A 22,946-nucleotide genomic window follows, 5' to 3' on the forward strand; every position below is an offset into this window, starting at 1 on the left:
GCGGAACCTGTAGAGATGATCCATAGCATGGAGCTTGCAGCAACGGTCCCTAGTCCGGAACCTATAATGACGCTTCACAGTCCAGAGCCTCCGGCGACGCTCCTCAGTCCGGAGCCTCCAGCGACGCTCCTCAGTCCGGAGCCTCCAGCGACGCTCCCCAGTCCGGAGCCTCCAGCGACGCTCCCCAGTCCGGAGCCTCCAGCGACGCTCCCCAGTCCGGAGCATCCAGCGACGCTCATCAGTCCGGAGCCTCCAGCGACGCTCATCAGTACGGAGCCTCCAGCGACGCTCATCAGTACGGAGCCTCCAGCGACGTTCCCCAGTCTGGAGCCTTCACCGGCAGTCTGCAGCCCAGATTCTTCAACGGCAGTCTGCAGCCCAGAGTCTTCAACGGCGGTCTGCAGCCCAGAGTCTTCAACGGCAGTCTACAGTCCAGAGTCTTCAGCGGCGGCCTTCAGCCCAGAGTCTTCAGCGGCGGTTGGTGTTCCAGAGCCTCCAGCGATGATCCACGGTCTGGTTCCTCCGGACACACAGAAGCGGGGTGCTACGCCCGGAACCAGAGCCGCCAATTATAGATGCCCACCCGGACCCTCCCCAATAGGTTCAGGTTTGCGGCCGGGAGTCCGCACCTTTGGGGGGGTACTGTCACGCTCTGACCTAGGAGAGCTGTGTTTTCTCTGTTTAGTTAGGTCAGGGTGTGATAGGTGGGTGGGCATTCTATGTTTTGTTTTCTATGTTTTGGCCGGGTATGGTTTCCAATCAGAGGCAGCTGTCTATCGTTGTCTCTGATTGGAAGCCATACTTAGGCAGCCTGTTTTTCCCTGTGTTTTTGTGGGATCTTGTTTTTGTGCAGCTGTGTGTGAGCAGCCCCAGAACGTCACGTTTGTTTCAGTTTCACCTGTTTATTGTTTTTGTTCAAGTTCACAAATAAAATATGTGGAACTACCGGCACACTGCGCCTTGGCTAATTTATGACGGGGAATTTGAAGACAGCACTCGTGACAGTAATGTGTTGTATTGGATTTGCCCCAAACATAACACACTATTCAGGATAAAAAGTTAATCGCTTTGCCAAATATTTTACAATATTATAATATTTGTATTCTGTACAGGCTTCCTTCTTTTTACTCTGTCAATTAGGTTAGTATTGTTGAGTAACTAAAAAGTTGTTGATCTATCATCAGTTTTCTCCTATCACAGCCATTCAACTCTGAAACTGTTTTAAAGTCACCATAGGCCTCATGGTGAAATCCCTGAGCGGATTCCTTCCTCTCCGGCAACTGAGTTAGGAAGGATGCCTGCATCTTTGTAGTTACTGGGTGTATTGATACACCATCAAAGTGTAATTAATAACTTCACCATACTCAAAGGGATAGTCAATGTCTGCTTATTTTATTTTTACCCATCTACCAATCGGTGCCCTTCTTTGTGAGGCATTGGAAAACCTCCCTGGTGTTTGTGGATGAATCTGTGTTAGCAATTCACTACTCGACTGAGAGACCTTGCAGATAATTGTATGTGTGGGGTACAGAGATGAGGTAGTCATTCAAAAATCATGTTCAACATTATTGTACAAAGAGTGAGTCCATGCAACTTATTAAACACATTTTTACCCCTGAACTTATTTAGGCTTGCCATAACAAAGGGATTGAATACTTATTGACTCAAGCCATTTCAGCTTTTCATTTTTTATTAATTTGAAAAGATTTCTAGAAACAAAGTTCCACTGACATTATGGGGTATTGTGTGTAGGTCAGTGATACACAATCTCAATTGAATCAATTTTAAATTCAGTCTGTAACACAACAAAAATGTGGAAAAAGTCAAGGGGTGTGAATACTTTCTGAAGGCACTGCACGTGTCATGTATACATGTGTATATGTCGGTGAGAGCCTACATCCAATTGTGTGTGACAGAAAAGGCTGAGTATATGGCTGATATCTGAATAGGTCTCACCAGAAAAGGTAGTGTGCGATGCGCATGTCCCCTATGGCTCTCCGTAGCAGGAAACGTACCAACGGGCTATCCAGGTAACACTCATATTTCAGAGCCTGAGAGAAAGCGAGAGAGATGGTTAGAGAAAGATGCAATGGATAGGTGTAAGAAATATTGATATAGCTCCACATACCCCTATGCTAAGGTGTTCGTGAAGTGTTCGTAAGACATTCATAATGCATTTATAAAGGTGTTACCTGCACCAGCTGCGGCAGGAAGTCCAGTAGCTCAGGGTCAGAGATGGAGTCCATCCACTGAACTGCAGTACGCCTCAGCTCCTGATCAGGGAAGCTGACAGACATTTGAATCCATTATGCATTCAATTATTACATTGTTTCAATCCAAAATAACGACATATTTGAGAGGTCAAACAAATGCATGGATTTATCCTTATAAGAACACTTTGAAGATAAATACACAACGCAGAGGATGAGAGTACTAGAATTAACAATCAATAGGGAATTGTCAATGTAAATAGGAGTTGGGTTTCAGTTCAACATCTGTTTAGAATCTGTGGATTGTCACTCCTGAACTCAGAGCTACGTGTGCTACGTTCTGTACATTGAGTCTGGGGCAGGATACTTGTTATTTGGCCATTGGTCCAGTTGTACTGCAAGGACTTCTGATTGGTCAACCCCAGGCTAGGGTGGGGGGGTTATAAGTGGCATCCTGTTTCTTTGTTCGGTGAAAAAAAGCTGAGGACAGGGGAGACTGAACAGCTATCTCCCAGCATAACATATATGATTTGTCCTTCTCAAATAAATCTATTTCCCTCCCCCTGAATTGCTTTGGAGTTTGTATTATTGAAGAATAACATCAATTGCTAACACTTGGTGCCATGACCTGGATGATTTGGTCTGAACAACAACAACCAGAAAAACGTATCAACTGTGTGTTGATCCAGAGTAAAGAGAGAAGGCTGCGCACAACCCACTTTGGGGAGTCAACTCTTTATCTCCTGATTGATGGCAGAATTGCTGGGTGAGTTTAGACCAATATCATTTAAAAATAACCAAATCAGGTTAAAATAGTGCATGCAATGAGTGATATGTATCTGTGATGTATAAGCGTTCAAGTCCATTGTTTTATTACAGAGTTTAGTCCTTTGTTACTCTATTAAAAGGTTGGAGTCCTTACTCTATTAAAAGGTTGGAGTCCTTACTCTATTAAAAGTTTTGAGGCCTCTGTTTTTGTGAAACCTTCTTGTTGCATAGAAGTGAGTTGCTAGTGAAGTAGCAATTTTTACACGTGTGGTTAATGTACGTTTTCAACAAGCTCTTAGTGGTGAACATAAGTTATGGGTAGCCAGGCCCTACAGAAACAATTTGTGTTCTAGAAGAGGTTTGAGTCCTCATAAGGGGTTATATAAATATATATATTTTGGGGATAAATAAATATATAAACATCGAGATATATATTATACAACTTTGGAAGTTAATATTATGACATTGCAGAGAGAAAAGGATAGTTTGAAAGCTCTTGGTGAACAAATAAAGACCTTAAAAGGAGAAATTCCCTATTGCAGCAGGAGACACAGGTGAAAAAAATCAGACGTGACCCTGACCTGTGACTTCTCTGTTGTCCAATCAATCTATCTATCCTCACATTGAGTTGTATAAGGCAGATCAGGTTTCAAGCATCTGGTCTGCACTGCCTGGCATTGAGTCAACAGATTCTGACAGCAGGCGACGAACGATGTCTTAGGCCAACCAGAACACAGGCTGTAAAAGGGAGTAAAGCCAAACCTCTAGAGACAGTAATCACACATAAATCAGCATCTCCAAAACAGTTGGATGAATGGTCAAAAACTTTTAAGCATCCACGAGACGTGGGTATCAGAGTTGTGCAGGTTCTGAGTGAAACCAACAACATTATTCGTTCAGTAGAAGAGAAACCTGGTGTATGTTATTATTGCGGGATTTCTGGTCACTGGCAACGAGAATGTCGGGAAAAGAAAACGTGATTTTATGAGAAGTGGCCAGGAGAAGAAGGGTCCATCTAAGGGAAAATGGAATCAGGACGACAACACTAACGACACAATGTTGTTGCAGAAATGTAAGAAGCTCTCTCCGGCTCAGCAGCAGAGTTTGCTGGATGCTGTGGCGGTAAACTAATAGACTCCCTCTTACGTCCCATCTCAGCTGGTGTACATATGAAATCGGCTGGAATATATGTGAACATGATTGTTAACAACTTTGCAGTAGATTATTTTGTAGATATGGGTGCTGAAGTCACTGTATTGCCCATATCTTATGCAAAACATATATGATATGTCCTCAGTACACAGGCAAGAAGATGAGAGCAACAGGAGTGGGGGGGGGGGGGGACGAAGAAAGATATGAAACAAACCATTATCAATTTCTATTGGTCCAACGAAGGTTGATGCAGGCTCTACAGTTCAGAACAATACTATTTGGACTACGAAGAAAAATGAGTGTGGAACTTTGGAATCAGTGTGCTTGACAGGTGTTGCACTACCTTGCACAAAACAATATCCCATTAGCAAGGAAGCTATGGACGCTACTAAAGTAGTGATTAAAGATCTATGGGACATGGATATAGTTGAAAAGACACCATGTAATCCAGCTACTCTGATGCTTCCTCCAGATACCACATTACTTGAACACGACTGTTGTGAGTTGGTTTTGGATCAGCTCTCTGATGGGTTTATAGCGTCACTCGTTGGAAAACCCTGAGTTTATCTTATACACAGACGTTTCAAGCATTATGGAAGGGGGTGTGAGGAAGGTAGGATGGGTAGGTACTACAACAGACAATGTGATAATACCAGGCACGTTAGATTTGAGAAAAGCAGAAGTACACTTTTTGAGTGACACGATGCTTAACTATTGCATACAACTCTTTAATGGGGAATAACTCCCAAGGGGGGACATGATGTAGTGCCAGGACAGTGGGTGATGGTAAAACAAATATGTGACAGAGATATTAGGGCCAAAATGGGAAGGTCCTTATCAAGGTCAGCAGTAAAAGTCCTGGGGAAATCACGATGGATACATGTACCATTGCAAAAATGGTTGTCCATTTTGATGAGCCTGGAGAATAGAACTGATTGATTAGCAATTGGGGGTCAATCTGGGGTGAAGAAGCATAGTAAGATGATCAGAACCTGATAAGCTTCTACGTTGTATACCGCAGTCATCATATTAGGGATATCTAGGTGAAAGGTCCAACTTTTTCCTGAAAATCAGGACATGCTGACTTAGGGAAATCTAGGTGAAATATACATTTCTCTTGGAACCAGGACATGTTACTTTCACTTTTTTTGTTTCCTTCGTTACAGGTTATGAGAATCTACCGTCTGAGGCTGCAGCAATATCTCTTGACTGTACCTGAAACGATACAAGATCACCGGTGAAGTGCAACCAGTGGAACGGAAGAAGAATTCCTCACTACCGGCAGACTGTCAAAACATAACTTCTAATAGTTATCTATGTGGGACTGATACCAGTGTGGAAGAGCTGGTCACTTCTAAAGGACTTGGTGAATGATTACCTTGACAATAGGACGATTAAATATTGTTGTCTTGCAGACAAGTGAAAGACATTTTAAATGATTTTCCTTGTGAGTTTCCTCCTAATACAGGATGTGGGTTGTGTTTCCATTTCTAACACAGCGATGGATGAGGGACACTCGGGCGTCAATACGTTACTAGCTCTCTCTCTACACTATGCCACAGTAGTCAATCAAAGTAATTGTTGGGTTTGTACGTACAAACCATTCACATGAAGGGCAGGTATTCCATTAGGGGCTATTCCTTTAAACCAGAGTGAAATGTTGGGTATATGGAGAGATGTTAACTGGTATAAGACAAATATTGGTACTAATTTGGGTAAGAATGTTGCGTATCAACATGCGAGAGTACCTAGTTCTGCAGACAGGTGCTGGAGGAGGCCTGAGACTCCTGGATGTGTGTCCATTCAACAACTTGTGGATGAGTTGGGGGTGGAGCTGACATCCTGGAGTGATAGGTAACTTCCTTCATTTGAGATTACCAATGACACAAATCAGCGACCGCCTTACCTAGTTCTTACACATGCCCCTGTTGGGTGGTTATGGTTTAATAGGTCACTCTCTCGGAATTTGTCTCAACTGCACCAGGACGCGTTTGTCAAAGCAGGACAGAGTAAGTGTGATCAGACAACAGATCTATCTATCTGTCCGTGACAGTACTAAGGTTGCGGAATGTCTAGTGTCTGTTGAATGGACACTCAGTAATGGCACTGGGACTACTTTCTATGCCAATACCTTTGGTAACACCATCAACAATGGTATGATAGCTCCTGGGACTTACTTTCTCTGTGGATCCTATGCCTATTCCTGGTTACCAAAGTTGTGGCAAGGGTCGGGTTATTAGGGTAGTGTTATTGGGGTCGGGTTATTTGGGATATGTCGTGACATTCGGTGAATTCTCTTTTTTCACAGCGTCATAAACGTGTGATTACAGAAACGGAGAGATTCTTTGCGATTGCTTTTCCATCTTATGGTATTCTTTCGATAGCATGGGAAGTTATTAATACGACTAGCCCTTTGGGAATCCTAGCTAATAGTACAGTTGAGAGTCTTGAGTTAATTACAGCTGAGATGGTTGCCATTCGGACTGTGGCATTGCAAAATCGTTTGGCCCTTGATTATCTTCTGTCCGCACAAGGGGTTGCATGTGCTGTTATTGGTGCTGGAGGCTGTACAAATATCCCTGATCATTCTGAGGAAATAACTGACCTAATCCAAAAGATCAGGACTGAGGGCTCTAAATATCATGATTACAATCCAGATGATTTAGGCTTAGTCATGTGGTTGTCTTCCACATTCGGTACATGGGGAAGTTTTTTGGTGAGCATGATACTTCCAATAGTGGGAGTTGTGGTTATTTCTCTCATCCTCATCCAGGTTATCAAGTGTGCTATTGCCCGATGTTTGTCTGCTAAAATCCGACGTTTACGTGATAGGGAATATCATAAGATTCATCAACCGTGTCCTTTTGGAGATAGGTGTCAGTGGTGTTCACAAGAATGTGGTAGGGATCATAAGGGTCTTCATCATCTCACCAAGCCTCATGATTGTGGTCAATGTGCCTGTGGTAACTGTCCTCGGTGCTGTAATGAACCATGTTCTCTCAGATGTGGTATCACACTTGTTAATACCTCTTTTCTATAACTTTGTGTGAAATCTATTTCTTATTGCAACAGCATTTAAAATATGCCCGTTGTGTTTTATAGGAATGCAAGGTGTTTAATCTGAACGATTTTATGCTTACTGCTAATGTTTATATTCTGTCTATTTTTTCATGCTTTTTATTGTTTTCTAAAAAGACCTAAACCTATTTTTTCTCCCCCTGATTTGCTTCGGAGTTTGTGTTATTGAAGAATAACATAAATTGCTAACATCCTCATTCATATTTGAACTGTAATTCTAAAAGGAGAGTGATGCATGTGATGCCTTGCATGTTGCCCTGCTGAGGTGAGTTCATGGTGTTTATGTTCCAGAACAGGATTCTAAGCCAGTCTGGTCCACTCCCGTCTCTGACCATGTCCCCAAACTGCCAATGTGTCTGTTGTTTACACAGTCCTAACACAACATGACAAGGTCGAATGGCGACCGCAGGCCTTCTGGTGACCGTTGCCTGCTGACTGTTGCCAAGGTGGCTATTTCCCTGGCAAGTGTTGCCCCAGAAACCATTGCCTGGCAACCACACACACGCACACGCACACAGTCCCCTTACGTGGCATGCAAAAGGCCCAGTGCGTCGTGGTGGTTGAGACATGCCCACTGGCGGAGCAGGGCATAGATGTCTGACAGACATGCCCACTCCCAGCGGGGGGCACTAGCCAGCACCAGGGGCAGAGCACCACTCTCTGACTGGCAGAATGAACGCTTCTCCCACAACAGACGCTTGTCCTCTGGAGTCAACCTGGACAGATAGAGGGGAGAGAGCGAGGAGAAATATAAACACCTTACATGCATACTTAGCTTGAGAGTGAGAGAAAGAGAGGGGGATGTGGAGAGGGGGAGGGGTTAAAGAGGGGAAGAGGGAGTAAAACAATGCATACTTGGAATACTTTCTCACAATGAAAGGAAAAGAAAGAGGGAAAGAGAGTGTGGTGTTGTTTACTGCAGCATTAGATGGCCATTCTCCGCTGTAAAAAAGAAAAAGAAAAGATAGATTACCTTTGTATAAATGTGGCCAACACGTATCAATGATGTCTTTGTTCTGTCTTCATGATAACATTACTCTGTTTCTCCTTGCTTTGGCCACCCTCATTCGAAACGCGGTTACACCAATGAAAAAAACTATCAAGCTGAATTTGAAACAGGCATGAAACAAAGACTAAAAGAGACTGATCGGAGCGGGTGTGTAAGGGAGAGGGGGACAGATGGAGAGAGGGAGTAGAGGAGAGACAAAAGGTAGAGGAAGAACGATAAAGACAGATAAAGTGACTGGGAGAAGGGAGAATAAACAGTAGATGTACCTTGTGGAGAAACCGTGAAAATGTCAACTGACAACTAAAAGGTCAGTGAGTACATTCAATCTCATCACACACACACGCAACACACACGTTAATCCATGTTTGTTTGAATCTCTGCCTAAATCAACACACACAGGTTTCTCTAACTGCTCTAGCAGACACACACAGGGCAGAGGGCTGTTAACGTATGATGAGTTCTCCTTGGTACGGTTGTTTCCATTGGCTGAATATACTGTGTCATTGTTGGGATTGGATGATCCAGCTGGACAACAGTTGTTGCTATTGGATGAGCTCCTCTAATCTACTTCCTGCTTGGAGCCTGATACTGGATGGCACTGAAGCCAGTACACTTGTTTGGAAACACTGCACCTTAAGAGAATGTTCTTTAAATAATAATTTGTCAACGCTGAAATATCCGCTCTTCTTCATCTGCTGGTAGTTGCCATGTAATATTAAACGTATCCTGACCATGAATGGTCATTTGTTGACCATGAATGTGTGCATATTGTATGTTCTAGTCAAAAGCCTCAGTTATTTAGAAGTAAAGAGAGGGGAGGGAGACCTATCTCAAAGTGAACATCAAACAGACAGAGACACAGACACAGACAAAGATAAGAGCACATCTCCCTTCCTTCCATCCAAAGGCACGGTCCAAAGCCCCAGAAAAAAGGGATCCTGCTTGGAAGTAAACAAAACACACTCTGGTCCAAGATAAACACTGTTCTGTTTATCTCTCTCACAACAAACAGGAAACAGATCATAAACTATGACAACCACTAATGGGCTAAACATTATACTGAGATATGCTGAATAGACACACATACAAACAGACAGACACACACCCTTCTATATCCAGGGAGGATTGAGTTAAACGTTGTTGACACACTCCTCAGAGAAGGCCAGTGGAGCTCCCCAAACACTCCTTGTTTCTTTCTACCTCTCTTAGGAATTCAGATCACCGGTCTGATTAATATTCAGTGACCTTTTCATCTCTTTTGTAAATGGTGCACGCACGCAAACACACTCACACGGGACAAAAGAGGAGAGGGGGATGGTGAGACTAGAGGGGGGAGGAGAGGGGGTATAATATCATCTGGGCAGGATTCACCACCAGCTGCTGCTATGACATCACTCATCAACTGGACCCCCTCTTCCCTCCCTCATCAGCCCTCCCCCAATACCATTCCCAGTGCATCCCACTGCCCATACAGTGCTGCTTGAAAGTATGTGGACCCCTGCTGCAATTAGATATTTTTTGTTTTTACATTGAAATCTTCATTTAATCAGAACCAGTCTTTTTGATCTGACATTACAGGTTTATATTTACCAATACCATATGTTGGTGAAAAGGAAATCATGTGTGTAGTAGAAAAATGTAATAAAAAAGTAATTGATGCAGGTGCAAAAATAAGTGAGCCCCAAGTTGCGTTGGTTAAATCAAGTAGGTGAGTAGAATCAGGTGGGTAAATAATTGGGTACCAAATGACCCAATGAAAGGAGCGATCGTTAGTAAAGAGTTTGGGCGGGACTCTGATAAATACAGATCAGAAACCTGGTCAGTTTGGTGTTACCCATCCAGGTGAATGCAAAGCACACCATGCTGAGAGGAAAGGAGATCTCAGAGCACATCAGTCTGGGGAAGGCAATACAATCATCTGAAAAAGATTTTAGCTTTGAGGCAAATCATTTACAAATGGAGAGCACTTAACATGACAGCAACTTGGCCTCGAAGTGGACGCCCTTCCAAAATATCCCAAGTAATAAATCAGGTAAAAGCCAACCCAAACATAACATCTAGAAATGTTTGACCTTTTTGGTCACAATCAACACCGCTATGTTTGGCGAAAACCCAACACTGCCTACCACCAAAAGAACCTTATCCCAACAGTCAAGGATGGTGGTGGGAATGTCAAGGTCTGGGGCTGCTTTTCCTCCTCTGGACCTGGACGACTCCACATCATTAAGGGAACCATGAATTCTGAGGTTATACCAGGAGATTCTTGAACAGAACGTCAGGCCATCAGTCAAGGAGCTAAAGCTGGGCCCGAAAATGGGTCTTCCAACAAGACAACGACCCAAAGCATTCAAGCAAATCTACCAAAGAATGTCTCAGGAGAAAGAAGATTTGTGTTTTGGATTGGCCAAAGTCAAAGTCCTGACCTAAATCCAATCGCGATACTGTGGGCAGGACTTGCAGCGGGGAGTTCATGCCAGACACCTCTCAACCCTCAATCAATTGGCTGAGTTCTGTAAGGAGGAGTGGGGAAAAATCCCTCAAAACAGATGTTAGAGACGGATTACTGGCTATAGGAGATGTTTACTCAAAGTTATCACTGCTAATGGAGGTGCCACAAGCTATTGACTGAAGGGGTTAACACATTTTTGCACTCATCAAATCTGAGTATCTGTAAATAAACCACTTTTGTTAAATAAACAACGAAAATATCATTTTTTTTTGTTTCTGTCATTTACTTGGAATGTCTTAATTACAAATTGGGGTTTAGATAAGGATTTTCTATGTTTATTTTAATATTTTATAGCAAAATAATGACCAGCCCTGTAGGGTTCACATACTTAAAAGCAGCATTGCATCTCCTGTCTGTCTTCCTGCTCTGTCCACTACTAACCTAGCCTGGGTACCATTCTGTTTGAGATATCATTCCACTCCTTGCCATGTTTAGCACGACACGGACGACATGGAGTGGAATGTCAGCAAAACAGGTTCTGGATTTCAGGCTACTACTAACCTATTAACGCCCCTCAATAACGTCTACAGCTGTTGGGTTTGAACACTAGCACAAGAACATACGATACTCTCTAATGCAGTGTAGCAGTGACATTATAATGACGTGGTAATAATGTATGTCAGTCTATCAGGGATGTTCTGTCATTCCATGGAGTGAGTGAGCAGAAAGGTAGCGTGTGAGAGAGAGAGAGCGAGAGACTGACTGACAGTGTAGTAGTCTCACCAGAAGAGTGATTTCTTGTGCAGTACATCCTGCAGTTGTCTCTGGCTGTGCTGGTCCAGTCTGGAGAAGTCATACTGGGGACTGAACTCTGCGGGAGGGGGGGTGCTAAAGCGCACCTCAAACGACGACGTGGGAAAGTCCACCTACAGGAAGAGGTCAGAGGTTAGGCGTCACACTAACAACAACATTAAGATGGTTCATGAAGTGTTGTGAGGAGGGAAATGTACCTCAAATAAATAAACATCGATATGGTTTGATTTAAATCGTTATATCTCTTACAGCTTAATCTAAACAAGATACAGTATCTTCGGAATGTATTCAGACCCCTTGCTTTTTCCACATTTTGTTACGTTACAGCCTTATTCTTTAAAAAAATTTCATCAATCTAGACACAGTACGCCAGGATGACAAAGCAAAAACAGGTTTTTAGAAATGTTTCCTAATTTATTAAAAATAAAAAAACAAATATATCACATTTACATAAGTATTCAGAGAGACTTGTCCCGAAGCCACTCCTGCGTTGTCTTGGCTGTGTGCTTAGGGTCGTTGTCCTCTTGGAAGGGGAACCTTCACCCCAGTCTGAGGTCCTGAGTGCTCTAGTGCAGGTTTTCATGAAGAATCTCTCTATACTTTGCTCTGTTAATCTTTGACTCAATCCTGACTAGTCTCCCAGACCCTGCCGCTGAAAAACATTCCTACAGCATGATGCTGCCATCACCATGCTTCACCGTAGGGATGGTGCCAGGTTTCCTCCAGACGTGACGCTTGGCTGTCAGGCCAAAGAGTTCAACCTTGGTTTCATCAGACTAGTGAATCTTGTTTCTCATGGTCTGAGAGTCTTTATGTGCCTTTTGACAAACTCCATGTGCTTTTTACTGAGGAGTGGCTTCCGTCTGGCCACTTTACCATAAAGGCCTGATTGGTGGAGGGCTGCAGCGATGGTTGTTTTTCTGGAAGGTTCTCCCATCTTCACAGAGAGACTCTAGAGCTCTGTCAGAGTGACCATCGGGTTCTTGGTCACCTCCCTGATTGCTCAGTTTGGCCGGGGCGGCCATTTAAGAATGATGGCGGCCAATGTGTTGTTGGGGACCTTCAACGCTGCAGAACTGTTTTGGTACACTTCCCCAGATCTGTGCCATGACACAATCCTGTCTCAGAGCTCTACAGACAATTCCTTCGACCTTATGGCTTGGTTTTTTGCTCTGACACTGTCAACCGTGGGACCTCAACCGTGGGACATCTCAAGGATGATCAATGGACACAGGATGCATCCAAGCTGAATTTAGTCTCACAGTAAAGGGTCTGAATACTTTTGTAAACAAGGTATTTCTGTTTTTTATTTGTATAAAATGTGCAAACAATTCTAAAAACCTGTCTTCGCTTTGTCATTATGGGGTCTTGTGTGCAGATTACTGAGGATTTTTTTTGTTTATGTCCCTCTCCATCCTCTAGTTCACCAGGCTGCTCGTTATGGCACACACCTGTCACCATCGTTACGCGCATCAGCGCATTATGACACTCACCCGGACTCCATCACCTCCTTGAGTACCTGCCCTATATTTGTCACTCCCTTTGGTTCCTTCACCAGGTGTCATTGTTTCTGTTTCATGTCTGTGTGTTGTTCGTGTTTCTTGTTTTGTATTATGTTTTCATTTATTCATTAAATGAGTCACACCCTGAACTTGCTTCCCGACTCCCAGTTTCATCCATTTTTGAATAATGTTGTAAAGTAACAAAATGTGGAAAAAGTCAAGGGGTCTGAATACTTTCCCAAGGCACCGAGTAGAAATAGACTTCTGACCTGACTGTTACAGAGCAGATGGACAAGGTAATGGGTAGATGAAGAGGAGGAAGAGATTGGGGGAGAGGAGTGGAACAGAATGATGGGAGGAATTCATCCAAGGAAAGTAGGAGAGAGAAAAAAAGAAAAATAAGAAAAGCCAAGAGAGCAACACAAGACTGAAACTCATGGCAGGCCAATGGGGGAAAGAGTTTGAGGAAGAAAGACAGAGGCCTAAACAGAAGAAGAGAGGAATGTTAAAAAAAAAAACTAAGAGAAAAAAGTCAGAGGGTAATGTTAGACGGTGTGCACGTGTGTATGTGTGTGTGCACGTGTGCGTGAGGGGGTTACATTCGGGTTAACGAGAGACAGATGGACGCCAGGCCCCAGATGTGTCTTGTGCGATGTTCGTATGTGTGCGTAAGCATGTGTTCTGCCGTCAGTGATGAAGAACGAAGCCTCAAATGATGTCACCTCGCTAATGAGGAGACTGATTGCAACAACACACACATCTCATTTGAACACAGACCACTGCACTGAGACAAAAAAGCCATTGGGCACCAGAGCCACGGGCCAGTTGGCACTGTGACACACTGGGTTGGCACTGCAGGAGGGACTGAGTTTACACTACAATACTGCTGAGAGGAAACACTGTGTGTGTGTGTGTGCGTGCGTGACAGAGAGAGCGATAGAGAGAAAAGAGGATGTGTGTGTCAAAAGGGAGGGTATAGAGAGTCTAATATGAAGGGCGAGTTTTGTTGGCCAGAGCAGAGCTATCTGACCTACTTTCAGGTCCCTTCTGCAAGCAGCAGCAGCAGCTCGCACGCATGTGTGTGTGTGTGTGTGTGTGTGTGTGTGTGTGTGTGTGTGTGTGTGTGTGTGTGTGTGTGTGCGTGCGTGCATGTGCTTCTGTGTGAGTGTAAACGTCCACATCTGTGTGTATGTGTACTACACAAGACTGGGCGGTATGGCCAAAATACTGCATCGTATCACTATATTGTTCTTATTTTTAACAGTATTTTACGTTTCTGAAAAATACAAGTTCTAAATATGTTTTATGAGTAGTACATGACTCTAGAATGGCAAAAAATAAATTCTAAGTGAATTGAAATGTATTTCTCCATTCTGATGGCTTTGAGGTAGATAGGTACATGCAGGCAGTGATTAGGAGATATGTTTCCCATTTCAGTAATACACATGATCTCAAGAGTTCTGGTTGTGCGGGTTGATGGTCACTAGACTCCATGCTGTATGTTAAAGTTCTATCTGTTTATAGGGATTGTGGTCCAAAGACCAAGGACAGATTGTTGTTGTGTTCTGTGGAACACCGTGATTCTTTAGCGGCTGACAAAATTGTTTTGATTTCCTGATGCTGTGTATATACTGTGACATTTTCTCTGCTTCTGTTCTGGAGGTGTCTCCCTGTTGCAACTTGTATTAAACCAGATTGATTTATTATTGATTATATCTGCGAATGCTCATCTCTTTTGTTCATCTGAAAATCCCCTTAACACCATTCCTGCTCCACAGCTCTAAAACAGGCCATAAAGACATCAAACGTTCATATGTTACACACCCAGGAGAACTGGTATTGTACCTGTAGTGTGTGTGTGTGTGTGTGTGTGTGTGTGTGTGTGTGTGTGTGTGTGTGTGTGTGTGTGTGTGTGTGTGTGTGTGTGTGTGTGTGTGTGTGTGTGTGTGTGTCTTTTATAGATTGCTCTTTGGACCAGGCGCTAAGGTAGATGTTTTATTGCAGCAGATCAGTCAAAAACCTCTCTAAGTCCCCATACAGTACAGTAAGCCGTAACAGGGAACGAGAGAAAGAGAGAGGGATAGGAGAGCAGAGGAAGAGAAAGAAAGAGATTGGGAGTGAAAAAAGTGGATAATAAATAGGGAACTACACCCTGAAAAACAAATTGGCGCAGATAAGAGAAAGGAAGGAAGGACGAGGAGGAGGAGAAATGGTGTGTACGCGTTTCTGTGTGTGTGTGAGCGTGCGTACGTGTGAGAGAGATTAGGCCAGTTACCTGCAGGATGACGCTGTCAGGCTGGCTGAAGTTGGGGGAGCTGGAGCGAGTGTTACTTCCTGGGGTGGAAGGCCACAGACCCAGTAGCTTCCTCCCACACGTCAGGATGCTGGGGGAGACACAGGATGACGGTCATCCCACCGACACGCACGCACAGACATACAGAGCCTCCCGAACTGCTACTCACTGTCTGAAGTTGAAGAGGGGCATGGTGACCCAGCCCAGAGAGTCGATGCTCCGCCGCTGCTTGCTGCCCTTCTCCTCCGCACCTCCAGGGGGTGGCAGAGCGCTGGCATACAGAGTCACCGTCAGCTGGGTCTCCCTTGGCAACTGGTTAATCTGCACTGGGAAACACACCCTGGGGGGGGGGAGATGCAATGGGAGAGGAGGGTAAAGAAGGATATAAGGGGCAGAGAGGAATAGAAAAGGAAAGAGGGTGGGGGGTTGTGAAAGAGAGAGTTGTACTTGAGTCCTTGTGAAATGCAGTATAAAGTAAATTCAAATTTTACTACAAGAGAGTAGTCTCGGAGTGCCATTGAAACTGTTAGTCAACAGTAAATGATCCATCTATTATATTTAGCCCTGTGTCATCCACATGGGACCCGTGTGCTTTCAACATGAAAGAGAAGAACACATTAAGAACTCTGTTGGAATTCTAAAACTTCAAAAGACTAGTTAGCCTGAAAGGAGCTAGCGTCTTGCTAACAAAAAATAGCCGCGTTATAAAACACACACCATTACCAATGGGGGCTCTATTAGCATGCGTCACTAACTAAGAAAACATTTTCAGTTATGCGGCCAGACTGTAGGCTACATTATGGACGGGTGCCTCATAAAAGCCTCTCACGATAAGATGTCCAGCTTAACAGTTTACTTTCAGGACTTTTATACAACCAACAAACCAAGAGCTGTTTGAGGAAGGCTACCTCACAAAGCTGTAGATCGCTGCACTCCCTGTCCAAAGCACTCCGGACAGAATTAAACATGGCTAGGGTTGCAAAATTCCAGGAACTTTCAATAAATTCCCTGGTTTTCCCCAAATCCCGGTTGGAGGATTGTTCAAACAATCCTTTTGTTGTTGGTTGTAACTTTTATTGAAAGTTCCCGGAAATTTGCAACCCTAAACATGGCCTATTCGTGTTTATTCCATCTTATCTTAAGTGGCTCCATCAAGCCGGACACGGTCAAACAATCTTCTCGGGAAGTGTTTTTTTTTAGAGTGAAGGCTTTGCACTGCTGTTGTCACATCTGGAGATTTCAGCACCACTAGGTCTACTCAGGGTTGATAATCCACCAGGACACTAAATCCATCCGGATACCGGAGGATTAAAAATATCCTTACAATAGACGCTAAAAAAAGATCCAAACAACAGTGTCTTCGAAAATAGCCTCAGGGACAATGCATTAAGGACATGAGGTAGAGGTGGAGAGATCAGAAAATAGCCACCGGATGCTGCTGCATAGCTACCTTCACATCTCTTTTAAAGGAGATTAGTTACAACCCACAAATTGTAACTAAGCGCGCAAGCTTATTGAAGCAGATGTAAACCGTTTACAGTATGTTTTTATTTGTGAGTTGTAACTAATCTCCTTTAAAAGATTGGTTGGGTGTCTGTAAGGTCTGTTTTAATAGGCTGTGAGGTTGGTTGAGGTACCTGGCTGTGATTGGTTAAAATGTCTATAAGGCCTGTGGTAACAAGCTGTGTTTGGGTACATACCTCTGGTCCCAGACCACCAGGTGAAACAGGTACTTGCTGACCTGCTGTTTGCTGGTATGCTGTGGGGCACAAAGTTCCGCCCCTCCATGGGTCAGAGAACATGACAGGAAGAAGCCCTCGTAGCTAACAGGAAGAGGAAGAGGAGATCAGCCAATGGGACAACAGAGTAGATGATAGTCATTATGAAACCCCATTGGCCTATGTACAGTGAGGGAAAAAAGTATTTGATCCCCTGCTGATTTTGTACGTTTGCCCACTGACAAAGAAATTATCAGTCTATAATTTTAATGGTAGGTTTATTTGAACAGTGAGAGACAGAATAACAACAAAACAATCCAGAAAAACGCATGTCATTAATGTTATCAATTGATTTGCATTTTAATGAGGGAAATAAGTATTTGACCCCTCTGCAAAACATGACTTAGTACTTGGTGGCAAAACCCTTGTTGGCAATCACAGAGGTCAGACGTTTCTTGTAGTTGGCCACCAGGTTTGCACACATCTCAGGAGGGATTTTGTCCCACTCCTCTTTGCAGATCTTCTCCAAGTCATTAAGGTTTCGAGGCTGACGTTTGGACACTCGAAACTTCAGCTCCCTCCACAGATTTTCTATGGGATTAAGGTCTGGAGACTGGCTAGGCCACTCCAGGACCTTAATGTGCTTCTTCTTGAGCCACTCCTTTGTTGCCTTGGCCTTGTGTTTTGGGTCATTATCATGCTGGAATACCTATCCACGACCCATTTTCAATGCCCTGGCTGAGGGAAGGAGGTTCTCACCCAAGATTTGACGGTACATGGCCCTGTCCATCGTCCCTTTGATGCGGTGAAGTTGTCCTGTCCCCTTAGCAGAAAAACACCCCCAAAGCATAATGTTTCCACCTCCATGTTTGACGGTGGGGATGGTGTTCTTGGGGTCATAGGCAGCATTCCTCCTCCTCCAAACACGGCGAGTTGAGTTGATGCCAAAGAGCTCCATTTTGGTCTCATCTGACCACAACACTTTCACCCAGTTGTCCTCTGAATCATTCAGATGTTCATTGGCAAACTTCAGACGGGCATGTATATGTGCTTTCTTGAGCAGGGGGACCTTGCGGGCGCTGCAGGATTTCAGTCCTTCACGGCATAGTGTGTTACCAATTGTTTTCTTGGTGACTATGGTCCCAGCTGTCTTGAGATCATTGACAAGATCCTCCCATGTAGTTCTGGGCTGATTCCTCGCCGTTGTCATGATCATTGCAACTCCACGAGATGAGATCTTGCATGGAGCCCCAGGCCGAGGGAGATTGACAGTTCTTTTGTGTTTCTTCCATTTGCGAATAATCGCACCAACTGTTGTCACCTTCTCACCAAGCTGCTTGGCGATGGTCTTGTAGCCCATTCCAGCCTTGTGTAGGTCTACAATATTGTCCCTGACATCCTTGGAGAGCTCTTTGGTCTTGACCATGGTGGAGAGTTTGGAATCTGATTGATTGATTGCTTCTGTGGACAGGTGTCTTTTATACAGGTAACAAACTGAGATTAGGAGCACTCCCTTTAAGAGTGTGCTCCTAATCTCAGCTCGTTACCTGTATAAAAGACACCTGGGAGCCAGAAATCTTTCTGATTGAGAGGGGGTCAAACACTTATTTCCCTCATTAAAATGCAAATCAATTCATAACATTTCTGACATGCGTTTTTATGCATTTTTTTTGTTGTTATTCTGTCTCTCACTGTTCAAATAAACCTATCATTAAAATTATAGACTGATCCTTTCTTTGTCAGTGGGCAAACGTACAAAATCAGCAGGGGATCAAATACTTTTTTCCCTCACTGTATGTAAACGCTATAATTACAAGTAACTGAGGACCAAGTTGGAGTCATGTGAAATGATGCATAACAAACAAGACTTTTCTTCATGGGTCTGTGTTCAATTCAATCAGTGTCTTCTGACTGTGGGAAATTAACAGAGTTCTCTTGTGAGTGTGTGTCAGTTGGTGTAATGTATATCAGTGTATGTTAGAGTATACACTGAGTGTACAAAACATTATGAACATTATGCTCTATCCATGACAGACTGACCAGGTGAATCCAGGTGAAAGCTATGATCCCTTATTGATGTCACTTGTTAAATCCACTTCAATCAGTGTAGATGAAGTGGAGGAGACAGGTTAAATAAGGATTTCTAAGCCTTGAGACAATTGAGACATGGATTGTGTGCCATCCAGAAGGTGAAAGGGCAAGACAAAAGATTTAAGTGCCTTTGAACGGGGTATGGTAGTAGGTGCCAGGCGCACCACTTTGTGTCAAGAACTGCAACACTGTTAGGTTTTTCATGCTCAACAGATTCCTGTGTGTATCAAGAATGGTCCACAACCCAAAGGACATCCAGCCAACTTGACACATCTGTGGGAAACAATGGAGTCAACATGGGCCAACATCCCTGTGGAACGCTTTCAACACCTTGTAGAGTCCATGCCCCAATAAATTGAGGCTGTTCTGATGGAAAAAGTGTGTGTGCAACTTAATATTAGGAATGTGTTCTTTATTTTTTGTACACTCAGTGTATATGAGTATATGTGAAATTTATAATATTACATACTAATACTACAGGGATCATCAACTAGATTCAGGTGCGGACCGATTTTTTCTTGAGTGAATGGTTGGACGGCCAGAACAAATAATTACAAATCATTTGTAGACTGCAAATTGACAGCAAGAAGCCCAAACAGATATAATATTTGACTAAAATATAATCATTTCAAACATTGCTTACATTTGTATATGATCACGTGTTTCTCTCTTATGCATGGAAACACTTGGGAACAGATTTCCAAAATAAAAATACCTTGGAGCTGATTTCCTGGTGTTTAAAAAATAAAATAAGTCCAACAGTGAAATGGGGGAAAAAAACAGAGGGGCTCAAATAAAAAATGAATAAAAACTATAAGTTAAAAATAAGTGGTACATGGTTACCAAACTGGCGGTCAGTGGGACGAACTTGGCCCGCAGGCCGCAAGTTGGGGAACCGTGTACCACTTTCTGACTTATAGTTACTATTATTTACAACGCTACTCCTCTTACACCGTTTAAGCTAACTTTAAAACGTGCAGACTGGTCTGATCTTGTGCTTGCATACAACGTTTTGATACTATATATACTTTTTTAACTATTACACTTTTATTAAACTTCATCCACTTTCATGGCATTTCTTCAACATTCTAAAGCTTCCATTGTGACCTGGCGGGTAGGAGTGTTGGGCCAGTAACCGAAAGGTTGCTGGATCGAATCCCAGAGCTGACAAGGTCAAAATCTGTTGTTCTGCCCATGAGCAAGGCAGTTAACCCACTGTTCCCCGGGCACCGATGACATAGATGTTGATTAAGGCAGTGCCCCGCACCTCTCTGATTCAGGGGTTGGGTTAAATGCGGAAGACACATTTCAGTTGAACACATTCAGTTGTACAACTGACTAGGTATCCCCCTTTCCTATTCCATTCACTGTGGACGCAACAATACCATTTGTTTTACACAAATCAGCTACTTTGACCACTTTCCCAATAAGTTAGACCAAACTTTAGAGGGCATGACATATTGGTCTACTTACCTGTATTCAAATCTGGAATCAGGAGATAATTCTCTGTTACCAAAAGTTACAGCTGTTTGTCGGAGTTCAGGCTGACGAAAAGTAGCTAGCTAATGCCAGCTAACAGCTCTCTCATGTCTCATCATTGAGCAGCCCAAACGGAGCCATTGCTATGGATACCAATGCATTTCAATGGTAAACAAAAGAAAGAAAAGTGTTTGAACCTTTCACCGTTTAAGCTATGAACTCTAAACTAAAGTTGAGATGTATTAGACATATTATTATTTAGATGTACTTATATCAATGAATTACCCATCAGACTGAATAGTAATTAAAGGGTAATAACATTGGGTAATAATGCTACCATGTTATTTGTCTTACAGTGAAATAGAGTGCTATTGCTAGTTAAATCCCTATCTGAAAACCTTATCACTGCAGATGATATCAACCTCGTGTGGGAGATTATCAGATACTTTTGGTATCAATGATACATTTTTCCTGCACACACCTTTAGTGTCTTTCTAACACACACACACACACACACACACACACACACACACACACACACACACACACACACACACACACACCACCACCACCACCACCACCACCGCCGGACAAGTGCCTAGCAACCACTTAGGGCTCGGCCCCACCCCTTGGGTCAGAGGTCAGGCAGGGTTCCCAGGCTGTCAATCACCCTTTGTCAAGAACCAATCACGTGCCAGCAACAGTTTCAGGGGAGACAAAGGAGACAGCAAACTGGGGTTCGGCGAGGGGAGTGGGGGTGGAGCAGTGGACCATTCACGTGATTGGAAGGGGGTGAGGGAGTGGCAGGGCCATTCCAATACACAGCAGTGGGGACAGGGGAAAGTGCAGAGACAGTGGTAGAGGCAATACGGCTGTAGGGTGAAGGTGGGGGAATGGTAGGGCAAGTGTATAGAATACATTGGATAGAATGTATGGGAATAGTGAGGTGGCAGTGCATCTGGCCCTGGTTATGGAGTTGTGCCAGGGGAGAAGAGGGGAGAGGAAAGCGCAGTTACTGAGAGAAGACATATGAATGGAGATTCAGGGGGAGGGTTTGGGCTGAGCTGAATACACAGGCCAATATAGAGGGAGCGATGGCATGGGAAAAGGAGGGGAAACGTGGTAGGGGAGGGAAGAGAGGATAGGGAAGTAAAGGGAAGTGAAAATGGGGAGAAGGGTAAAGGGAGGGGAGGAAAAAGGGAATGAATAGTTTTTTTGGGGGGGTGGCAGATGAGGCTGTTTCTCAGGGTTCTCTATGTATGCTGCTATGCTCCATAACACCATGTAATCCTCTTGGATTATACTGGGGAAATCCAGCCTGAACAGCTGGCCCCCAATTGTAATACTTGAGTAAAAGTAAAGATACCTTAATAGAAAATGACTCAAGTAAAAGTGAAAGTCACAGAGTAAAATACTACTTGAGTAAAAGTCTAAAAGTATTTAAATATGCTTAAATATTAAAAGTAAATGTTTTTTTTTTTTTCAATTGCTAAAATATACTTAAATATCAAAAGTAAAAGTATAAATAATTTCAAATTCCTTATATTAAGCAAACGAGATGACACAATTTTATTTTTTATTTACGGACAGCTAGGGGCACACTCCAACACTCAGACATAATTTCCAAATGAAGCATGTGTGTTTACTGAGTCCGCCAGAACAGAGACAGTAGGTATGACCAGGGATGTTCTCTTGATAAGTGCGTGAATTGGACCAATTTCCTGTCCTGCTAAGCATTCAAAATGTAATGAGTACTTTTGGGAATGTATTGAAGTAAAAGTAGTCAAAAATATAAATAGCAAAGTAAAGTACAGATGCCCCCAAAAACTACTTAAGTAGTACTTTAAAGTATTTTTAGTACTTTACACTACTGGTTACGTGCGTATGTGCGTGCCTGAGTGTACAGTATGTGTTTTACCTGGCAGCCCATGTGATGGGGATGCGATGAGCAGCGTAGACGCTGAAAGACAGGACGTTGGTGACCAGGCCTGCTTCCTGTGTGGGTGCTGTGTGCCGGTTGCTCTGCACCGTGGTGTGGAAGTTAGCATTGAACGTGCTACAGTACAGCTCCACCAGATCCAAAATGGCTGCCGTCAGCTTCTCCACCACTTTCTCTACAAGGGGGAAGTAAACCATTTAGATTCACAAAGCCTTCATTTAGCAGACGCTCTCTAAATGCATTCCATTAAAGAGGGCTAAACAACCACTTAACACAAGCTTTAAAAGTAAAACCTTAAATAATAAATGTTAGTAACAATCTGTGTGCAGAACATAGCATGTTTTAAAGATCTCTCCTGATTCACAACAGCTGTCTGTCAGTATTACTCGTTATCTAAGTAGAGTAGAGTCAGAGTAATACACAACACCAAGTCCATGCTCTTAGA

General features: G+C 43.4%; 1 protein-coding gene and 1 long non-coding RNA gene across 3 annotated transcripts in view; one reads left to right on the forward strand and one right to left on the reverse strand.

The window, feature by feature from the left end:
- Positions 1-22,946, reverse strand: part of LOC106565096 (phosphatidylinositol 4-phosphate 3-kinase C2 domain-containing subunit beta-like) — a 73,736-nt gene that overhangs the window by 18,237 nt on the left and 32,553 nt on the right. For both annotated transcript variants that reach the window (XR_006758021.1, XM_014131802.2), the window contains exons 11-18: positions 22,481-22,676; positions 16,975-17,097; positions 15,444-15,614; positions 15,257-15,365; positions 11,450-11,592; positions 7,736-7,924; positions 2,193-2,286; positions 1,957-2,051 (exon numbers count right to left, since the gene is read on the reverse strand). Coding sequence is in view for 1 of the 2 variants with exons in the window: in XM_014131802.2 (XP_013987277.1) it covers positions 1,957-2,051; positions 2,193-2,286; positions 7,736-7,924; positions 11,450-11,592; positions 15,257-15,365; positions 15,444-15,614; positions 16,975-17,097; positions 22,481-22,676 (1,120 nt within the window). In the remaining variant the exon portion in view is untranslated. The remainder of the gene's footprint in view (positions 1-1,956; positions 2,052-2,192; positions 2,287-7,735; positions 7,925-11,449; positions 11,593-15,256; positions 15,366-15,443; positions 15,615-16,974; positions 17,098-22,480; positions 22,677-22,946) is intronic.
- On the forward strand, positions 2,702-8,975 carry LOC106565099 (uncharacterized). The gene is made up of 2 exons (XR_001319610.2): positions 2,702-2,976; positions 5,297-8,975. It is a non-coding gene; the product is annotated as an uncharacterized lncRNA (long non-coding RNA).

Source organism: Salmo salar, chromosome ssa12 (genome assembly GCF_905237065.1).
Source record: "Salmo salar chromosome ssa12, Ssal_v3.1, whole genome shotgun sequence".
Taxonomy (NCBI): Eukaryota; Metazoa; Chordata; class Actinopteri; order Salmoniformes; family Salmonidae; genus Salmo; species Salmo salar.